At 50.0% G+C, this 8770-nt stretch overlaps 1 protein-coding gene across 1 annotated transcript in view; it reads left to right on the top strand.

Moving 5' to 3' along the window:
• The window catches only part of wdpcp (WD repeat containing planar cell polarity effector), a gene marked incomplete at its 5' end in the record, with an annotated part of 84524 nt that overhangs the window by 18368 nt on the left and 57386 nt on the right, over positions 1-8770 (top strand). Inside the window, one exon of the mRNA XM_065015664.1 lies at positions 5582-5645. Within this exon, the coding sequence (XP_064871736.1) occupies positions 5582-5645 (64 nt within the window). The remainder of the gene's footprint in view (positions 1-5581; positions 5646-8770) is intronic.

The following is an 8770-nucleotide window of genomic DNA, read 5'->3' on the forward strand; positions in this document are numbered from 1 at the left end:
ATGGCAGGTTTTATAGCAAGAACACTGGACCACTGTAGTGATGGAAGGTTTTACAGCAAGAACACTGGACCACTGTAGTGATGGAAGGTTTTACAGCAAGAACACTGGACCACTGTAGTGATGGAAGGTTTTACAGCAAGAACACTGTGGACCACTGTAGTGATGGAAGGTTTTACAGCAAGAACACTGGACCACTGTGGTGATGGAAGGTTTTACAGCAAGAACACTGGACCACTGTAGTGATGGTAGGTTTTACAGCAAGAACACTGGACCACTGTAGTGATGGCAGGTTTTACAGCAAGAACACTGGACCACTGTAGGTGATGGACCACTGTAGTGATGGAAGGTTTTACAGCAAGAACACTGGACCACTGTAGTGATGGCAGGTTTTACAGCAAGAACACTGGACCACTGTAGTGATGGAAGGTTTTACAGCAAGAACACTGGACCACTGTAGTGATGGCAGGTTTTACAGCAAGAACACTGTGGACCACTGTAGTGATGGCAGGTTTTACAGCAAGAACACTGGACCACTGTAGTGATGGCAGGTTTTACAGCAAGAACCTGTGGACCACTGTAGTGATGGAAGGTTTTACAGCAAGAACACTGTGGACCACTGTAGTGATGGAAGGTTTTACAGCAAGAACACTGTGGACCACTGTAGTGATGGAAGGTTTTACAGCAAGAACACTGGACCACTGTGGTGATGGAAGGTTTTACAGCAAGAACACTGGACCACTGTAGTGATGGTAGGTTTTACAGCAAGAACACTGGACCACTGTAGTGATGGCAGGTTTTACAGCAAGAACACTGTGGACCACTGTAGTGATGGAAGGTTTGACAGCAAGAACACTGGACCACTGTAGTGATGGAAGGTTTTACAGCAAGAACACTGGACCACTGTAGTGATGGCAGGTTTTACAGCAAGAACACTGGACCACTGTAGTGATGGAAGGTTTTACAGCAAGAACACTGGACCACTGTAGTGATGGCAGGTTTTACACCAAGAACACTGTGGACCACTGTAGTGATGGCAGGTTGTACAGCAAGAACACTGGACCACTGTAGTGATGGCAGGTTTTACAGCAAGAACACTGTGGACCACTGTAGTGATGGAAAGTTTTACAGCAAGAACACTGTGGACCACTGTAGTGATGGCAGGTTTTACAGCAAGAGCAATATGGACCACTGTAGTGATGGCAGGTTTTACAGCAAGAGCAATATGGACCACTGTAGTGATGGCAGGTTTTACAGCAAGAACACTGGACCACTGTAGTGATGGCAGGTTTTACAGCAAGAACACCATGTTGTGGGGGTGCTTTGCTGCAGGGGGACTGGTGCACTTCACAAAATAGATGGCATCATGAGGAGGGACAATTATGTGGATATATTGAAGCAACATCTCAAAACATCAGTCAGGAAGTTAAAGCTTGGTCGCAAATGGGTCTTCCAAATGGACAATGACCCCAAGCATAATTCCAAAGTTGTGGCAAAATGACAACAAAGTCAAGGTGTTGGAGTGGCCATCACAAAGCTCTGACCTCAATCCTATAGAAAATGACTGGGCAGAACTGAAAAAGCATGTGCAAGCAAGGATGCCTACAAACCTGACTCAGTTACACCAGCTCTGTCAGGAGGAATGAGCCAAAATCCACCCAATTTATTGTCGGAAGCTTGTGGAAGGCTACCCGAAACGTTTGACCCAAGTTAAACAATTTAAAGGCAATGCTTCCAACTACTAATTGAGTGTAGGTAAACTTCTGACCCACTGGGAATGTGATGAAAGAAATACAATCTGAAATAAATCTTTCTCTCTACTATTATTCTGACATTTAACATTCTTAAAATAAAGTGGTGATCCTAACTGACCTAAAACAGGAATAGGATTAAATGTCAGGAATTGTGAAAAACTGAGTTTAAATGTATTTGGCTAAGGTGTATGTAAACTTCCGACTTCAACTGTATATAAACTCAATTCTGGGTTAATTTTGTTGGTGTATACATACACATTACTGGGGTGGCAGGTAGCCTAGTGGTTAGAGCGTTGGGCCAGTAACCAGCAGGTAGCCTAGTGGTTAGAGCGTTGGGCCAGTAACCAGCAGGTAGCCTAGTGGTTAGAGCTTTGGGCCAGTAACCAGCAGGTAGCCTAGTGGTTAGAGCGTTGGGCCAGTAACCAGCAGGTAGCATAGTGGTTAGAGCGTTGGGCCAGTAACCAGCAGGTAGCCTAGTGGTTAGAGCGTTGGGCCAGTAACCAGCAGGTAGCCTAGTGGTTAGAGCTTTGGGCCAGTAACCAGCAGGTAGCCTAGTGGTTAGAGCGTTGGGCCAGTAACCAGCAGGTAGCATAGTGGTTAGAGCGTTGGGCCAGTAACCAGCAGGTAGTCTAGTGGTTAGAGCGTTGGGCCAGTAACCAGCAGGTAGCCTAGTGGTTAGAGCGTTGGGCCAGTAACCAGGAGGTAGCCTAGTGGTTAGAGCAGTGGACCAGTAACCAGCAGGTAGCCTAGTGGTTAGAGAGTTGGGCCAGTAACCAGCAGGTAGCCTAGTGGTTAGAGCGTTGGGCCAGTAACCAGCAGGTAGCCTAGTGGTTAGAGCGTTGGGCCAGTAACCAGCAGGTAGCCTAGTGGTTAGAGCATTGGGCCAGTAACCAGCAGGTAGCCTAGTGGTTAGAGCGTTGGGCCAGTAACCAGCAGGTAGCCTAGTGGTTAGAGCATTGGGCCAGTAACCAGCAGGTAGCCTAGTGGTTAGAGCATTGGACCAGTAACCAGCAGGTAGCCTAGTGGTTAGAGTGTTGGACCAGTAACCAGCAGGTAGCCTAGTGGTTAGAGCGTTGGACCAGTAACCAGCAGGTAGCCTAGTGGTTAGAGCGTTGGGCCAGTAACCAGCAGGTAGCCTAGTGGTTAGAGCGTTGGACCAGTAACCAGCAGGTAGCCTAGTGGTTGGGAATTGGGCCAGTAACCAGCAGGTAGCCTAGTGGTTAGAGCATTGGGCCAGTAACCAGCAGGTAGCCTAGTGGTTAGAGTTTTGGACCAGTAACCAGCAGGTAGCCTAGTGGTTAGAGCGTTGGGCCAGTAACCAGCAGGTAGCCTAGTGGTTAGAGCGTTGGGCCAGTAACCAGCAGGTAGCCTAGTGGTTAGAGCATTGGGCCAGTAACCAGCAGGTAGCCTAGTGGTTAGAGCGTTGGGCCAGTAACCAGCAGGTAGCCTAGTGGTTAGAGCATTGGGCCAGTAACCAGCAGGTAGCCTAGTGGTTAGAGCATTGGACCAGTAACCAGCAGGTAGCCTAGTGGTTAGAGTGTTGGACCAGTAACCAGCAGGTAGCCTAGTGGTTAGAGCGTTGGACCAGTAACCAGCAGGTAGCCTAGTGGTTAGAGCGTTGGGCCAGTAACCAGCAGGTAGCCTAGTGGTTAGAGCGTTGGACCAGTAACCAGCAGGTAGCCTAGTGGTTCGAGCGTTGGGCCAGTAACCAGCAGGTAGCCTAGTGGTTAGAGCATTGGGCCAGTAACCAGCAGGTAGCCTAGTGGTTAGAGTTTTGGACCAGTAACCAGCAGGTAGCCTAGTGGTTAGAGCGTTGGGCCAGTAACCAGCAGGTAGCCTAGTGGTTAGAGCATTGGGCCAGTAACCAGCAGGTAGCCTAGTGGTTAGAGCGTTGGACCAGTAACCAGCAGGTAGCCTAGTGGTTAGAGCATTGGGCCAGTAACCAGCAGGTAGCCTAGTGGTTAGAGCGTTGGGCCAGTAACCAGCAGGTAGCCTAGTGGTTAGAGTTTTGGACCAGTAACCAGCAGGTAGCCTAGTGGTTAGAGCGTTGGGCCAGTAACCAGCAGGTAGCCTAGTGGTTAGAGCGTTGGGCCAGTAACCAGCAGGTAGCCTAGTGGTTAGAGCATTGGGCCAGTAACCAGCAGGTAGCCTAGTGGTTAGAGCGTTGGGCCAGTAACCAGCAGGTAGCCTAGTGGTTAGAGCATTGGGCCAGTAACCAGCAGGTAGCCTAGTGGTTAGAGCATTGGACCAGTAACCAGCAGGTAGCCTAGTGGTTAGAGTGTTGGACCAGTAACCAGCAGGTAGCCTAGTGGTTAGAGCGTTGGACCAGTAACCAGCAGGTAGCCTAGTGGTTAGAGCGTTGGGCCAGTAACCAGCAGGTAGCCTAGTGGTTAGAGCGTTGGACCAGTAACCAGCAGGTAGCCTAGTGGTTCGAGCGTTGGGCCAGTAACCAGCAGGTAGCCTAGTGGTTAGAGCATTGGGCCAGTAACCAGCAGGTAGCCTAGTGGTTAGAGTTTTGGACCAGTAACCAGCAGGTAGCCTAGTGGTTAGAGCGTTGGGCCAGTAACCAGCAGGTAGCCTAGTGGTTAGAGCATTGGGCCAGTAACCAGCAGGTAGCCTAGTGGTTAGAGCGTTGGACCAGTAACCAGCAGGTAGCCTAGTGGTTAGAGTGTTGGACCAGTAACCAGCAGGTAGCCTAGTGGTTAGAGAGTTGGGCCAGTAACCAGCAGGTAGCCTAGTGGTTAGAGCGTTGGGCCAGTAACCAGCAGGTAGCCTAGTGGTTAGAGCGTTGGACCAGTAACCAGCAGGTAGCCTAGTGGTTAGAGCATTGGGCCAGTAACCAGCAGGTAGCCTAGTGGTTAGAGCGTTGGGCCAGTAACCAGCAGGTAGCCTAGTGGTTAGAGCATTGGGCCAGTAACCAGCAGGTAGCCTAGTGGTTAGAGCATTGGACCAGTAACCAGCAGGTAGCCTAGTGGTTAGAGTGTTGGACCAGTAACCAGCAGGTAGCCTAGTGGTTAGAGCGTTGGACCAGTAACCAGCAGGTAGCCTAGTGGTTAGAGCGTTGGGCCAGTAACCAGCAGGTAGCCTAGTGGTTAGAGCGTTGGACCAGTAACCAGCAGGTAGCCTAGTGGTTCGAGCGTTGGGCCAGTAACCAGCAGGTAGCCTAGTGGTTAGAGCATTGGGCCAGTAACCAGCAGGTAGCCTAGTGGTTAGAGTTTTGGACCAGTAACCAGCAGGTAGCCTAGTGGTTAGAGCGTTGGGCCAGTAACCAGCAGGTAGCCTAGTGGTTAGAGCGTTGGACCAGTAACCAGCAGGTAGCCTAGTGGTTAGAGTGTTGGACCAGTAACCAGCAGGTAGCCTAGTGGTTAGAGCGTTGGGCCAGTAACCAGCAGGTAGCCTAGTGGTTAGAGCGTTGGGCCAGCAACCAGCAGGTAGCCTAATGGTTAGAGCGTTGGGCCAATAACCAGCAGGTAGCCTAGTGGTTAGAGTGTTGGACTAGTAACCGAAAGGTTGCAAAATCGAATCCCCGTGCTGACAAGGTAAAAATCTGTCGTTCTGCCCCTGAACAAGGCAGTTAACCCACTGTTCCTAGGATTGTAAATAAGAATTTGTTCTTAACTGACTTGCCTAGTTAAATAAAGGTTGCATTTAAAATACAAAAATCTATAATTGCTGTGTTAATTTTGTTGGTGACATGCCAGAGACAGGAGACGTCTCCACATTCTATTTTACTGTCTGTACAGAACATCTTTAACACTTAACTCAAGCTGCAGGTGTAATGCTTTTTAATGTGTTGAAGTCTTATAATCCACTTTATGTTATGTCTGCAGACACCAGCGCTTTGAGAAGGCCTTCCTGCTGGCGGTTGACATTGGAGCTAGAGACCTGTTTATGGTGAGGCAGTCTGTCTTTTCCTCCTCTCTCTCTCTCTCTCCCTCTCTCTCTCTCTCTCTCTCTCTCTATCTTTCTCTCCCTCTCCTCTCTCTCTCCTCTCTCTATCTCTCCTCTCTCTCTCTCTATCTTTCTCTCTCTCTGTCTCTCTGTCTCTCTCTCTTCTCTATCTCATTCTCTCTTCTCTCTTTCTTTCTCTTCCTCTCTCTCCCTCTCTCTCTCTCTCTCTCTCTCTATCTTTCTCTCCCTCTCCTCTCTCTCTCCTCTCTCTATCTCTCCTCTCTCGCTCTCTTTCTTTCTCTCTCTCTCCACCTTTCTCTCTCTCTGTCTCTCTGTCTCTCTCTCTTTCTATCGCTCTCATTCTTTTATTCCTCTTCTCTCTCTCTCCTCTCGCTCTCTTCCTCTCTCTCACCCTCTCTCTCTCTCTCTCTCTCTCTTTCTCTCTCTCTCTCTCTCTCTCTCTCTCTCTCTCTCTGTCTCTCTCTCTCTCTTCTTTTGTCTCTCTCTTCTCTCTCTCTCCTCTCTCGCTCTCTTCCTCTCTCTCACCCTCTCTCTCTCTCTCTCTCTCTCCACCTTTCTTTCTCTCTCTCTCTCTCTCTCTCTCTCTCTCTCTCTCTCTCTCTCTCTCTCTCTCACCTTTCTCTCTCTCTCTCTCTCTCTCTCTCTCTCTCTCTCTCTGTCTCTCTCTCTGTCTCTCTCTCTGTCTCTCTCTCTCTCTCTCTCTCATTCTTTTGTTCCTCTTCTCTTCTCTCCTCTCCTTTTATCTTCTCTCGTCTTCTCTCTGTCTCTCTGTCATGGTGAATAACAGGTGGAGGGGCCTTGTGATCTGAACACTTTTCTTCCTTCTCTCACCTCTCTTCTTCTCGCTTGCTCTTTCTTTCACTCTACTGTGAAACGGTCTTGTATGTCTGACCCCCTTCTTTGTGGGGGCCCCCTTTTGCTTCACCCTCCATGCTTCCATGCCCCCCCAGCCATTTAATGTTCACTCTTTGCACCTCCTCTCTCACCTCCTCCCCCCTACTCCCATCACACTGATAGCAATAGGTTCCAATTCACTCGCCACTAAGTAGAGCCGCTGAGAAGCCGAATTGAAAAGGTGGAGCCGAAGCTATGGACCTTGAAAGGACACAGAGAGAGAGAGGAGTGAGGCAAGAGAGAAGGAGAGAGGAGAGACAGAAGGAGAGAGGAGGGGGTGGAGGGAAAGGACTGCTCCGGAAACAGAGATAAAGAGTGGGGAGATGAACAGAAAGGAGACCTCCTCTGTCACCCAGGAGACAAGCCAGAGAAAGGAGACCTCCTCTGTCACCTAGGAGACATATCAGAGAAAGGAGACCTCACCTGTCACCTAGGAGACATACCAGAGAAAGGAGACCTCCTCTGTCACCTAGGAGACATACTAGAAAACGGAGACCTCCTCTGTCACCTAGGAGACATACCAGAGAAAGGAGACCTCCTCTGTCACCTAGGAGACATACCAGAGAAAGGAGACCTCCTCTGTCACCTAGGAGACATACCAGAGAAAGGAGACCTCCTCTGTCACCTAGGATACATACCAGAGAAAGGAGACCTCCTATGTCACCTAGGAGACATACCAGAGAAAGGAGACCTCCTCTGTCACCTAGGAGACATACCAGATAAAGGAGACCTCCTCTGTCACCTAGGAGACATACCAGAGAAAGGAGACCTCCTCTGTCACCTAGGAGACATACCAGAGAAAGGAGACCTCCTCTGTCACCTAGGAGACATACCAGAGAAAGGAGACCTCCTCTGTCACATAGGAGACAAGCCAGAGAAAGGAGACCTCCTCTGTCACCTAGGAGACATACCAGAGAAAGGAGACCTCCTCTGTCACCTAGGAGACATACCAGAGAAAGGAGACCTCCTCTGTCACCTAGGAGCCATACCAGAGAAAGGAGACCTCCTCTGTCACCTAGGAGACATACCAGAGAAAGGAGACCTCCTCTGTCACCTAGGAGACATACCAGAGAAAGGAGACCTCCTCTGTCACCTAGGAGCCATACCAGAGAAAGGAGACCTCCTCTGTCACCTAGGAGACATACCAGAGAAAGGAGACCTCCTCTGTCACCTAGGAGACAAGACAGAGAAAGGAGACCTCCTCTGTCACCTAGGAGACATACCAGAGAATGGAGACCTCCTCTGTCACCTAGGAGACATACCAGAGAAAGGAGACCTCCTCTGTCACCTAGGAGACATACCAGAGAAAGGAGACCTCCTCTGTCACCTAGGAGACATACCAGAGAAAGGAGACCTCCTCTGTCACCTAGGAGACATACCAGAGAAAGGAGACCTCCTCTGTCACCTAGGAGACATACCAGAGAAAGGAGACCTCCTCTGTCACCTAGGAGACATACCAGAGAAAGGAGACCTCCTCTGTCACCTAGGAGACATACCAGAGAAAGGAGACCTCCTCTGTCACCTAGGAGACAAGCCAGAGAAAGGAGACCTCCTCTGTCACCTAGGAGACATACCAGAGAATGGAGACCTCCTCTGTCACCTAGGAGACATACCAGAGAAAGGAGACCTCCTCTGTCACCTAGGAGACATACCAGAGAAAGGAGACCTCCTCTGTCACCTAGGAGACATACCAGAGAAAGGAGACCTCCTCTGTCACCTAGGAGACATACCAGAGAAAGGAGACCTCCTCTGTCACCTAGGAGACAAGCCAGAGAAAGGAGACCTCCTCTGTCACCTAGGAGACAAGCCAGAGAAAGGAGACCTCCTCTGTCACCTAGGAGACAAGCCAGAGAAAGGAGACCTCCTCTGTCACCTAGGAGACATACCAGAGAAAGGAGACCTCCTCTGTCACCTAGGAGACAAGCCAGAGAAAGGAGACCTCCTCTGTCACCTAGGAGACAAGCCAGAGAAAGGAGACCTCCTCTGTCACCTAGGAGACATACCAGAGAATGGAGACCTCCTCTGTCACCTAGGAGACAAGCCAGAGAAAGGAGACCTCCTCTGTCACCTAGGAGACATACCAGAGAAAGGAGACCTCCTCTGTCACCTAGGAGACAAGCCAGAGAAAGGAGACCTCCTCTGTCACCTAGGAGACATACCAGAGAAAGGAGACCTCCTCTGTCACCTAGGAGACAAGCCAGAGAAAGGAGGGA

Source organism: Oncorhynchus nerka, unplaced genomic scaffold, assembly GCF_034236695.1.
Source record: "Oncorhynchus nerka isolate Pitt River unplaced genomic scaffold, Oner_Uvic_2.0 unplaced_scaffold_1362, whole genome shotgun sequence".
Classification (NCBI taxonomy): domain Eukaryota; kingdom Metazoa; phylum Chordata; class Actinopteri; order Salmoniformes; family Salmonidae; genus Oncorhynchus; species Oncorhynchus nerka.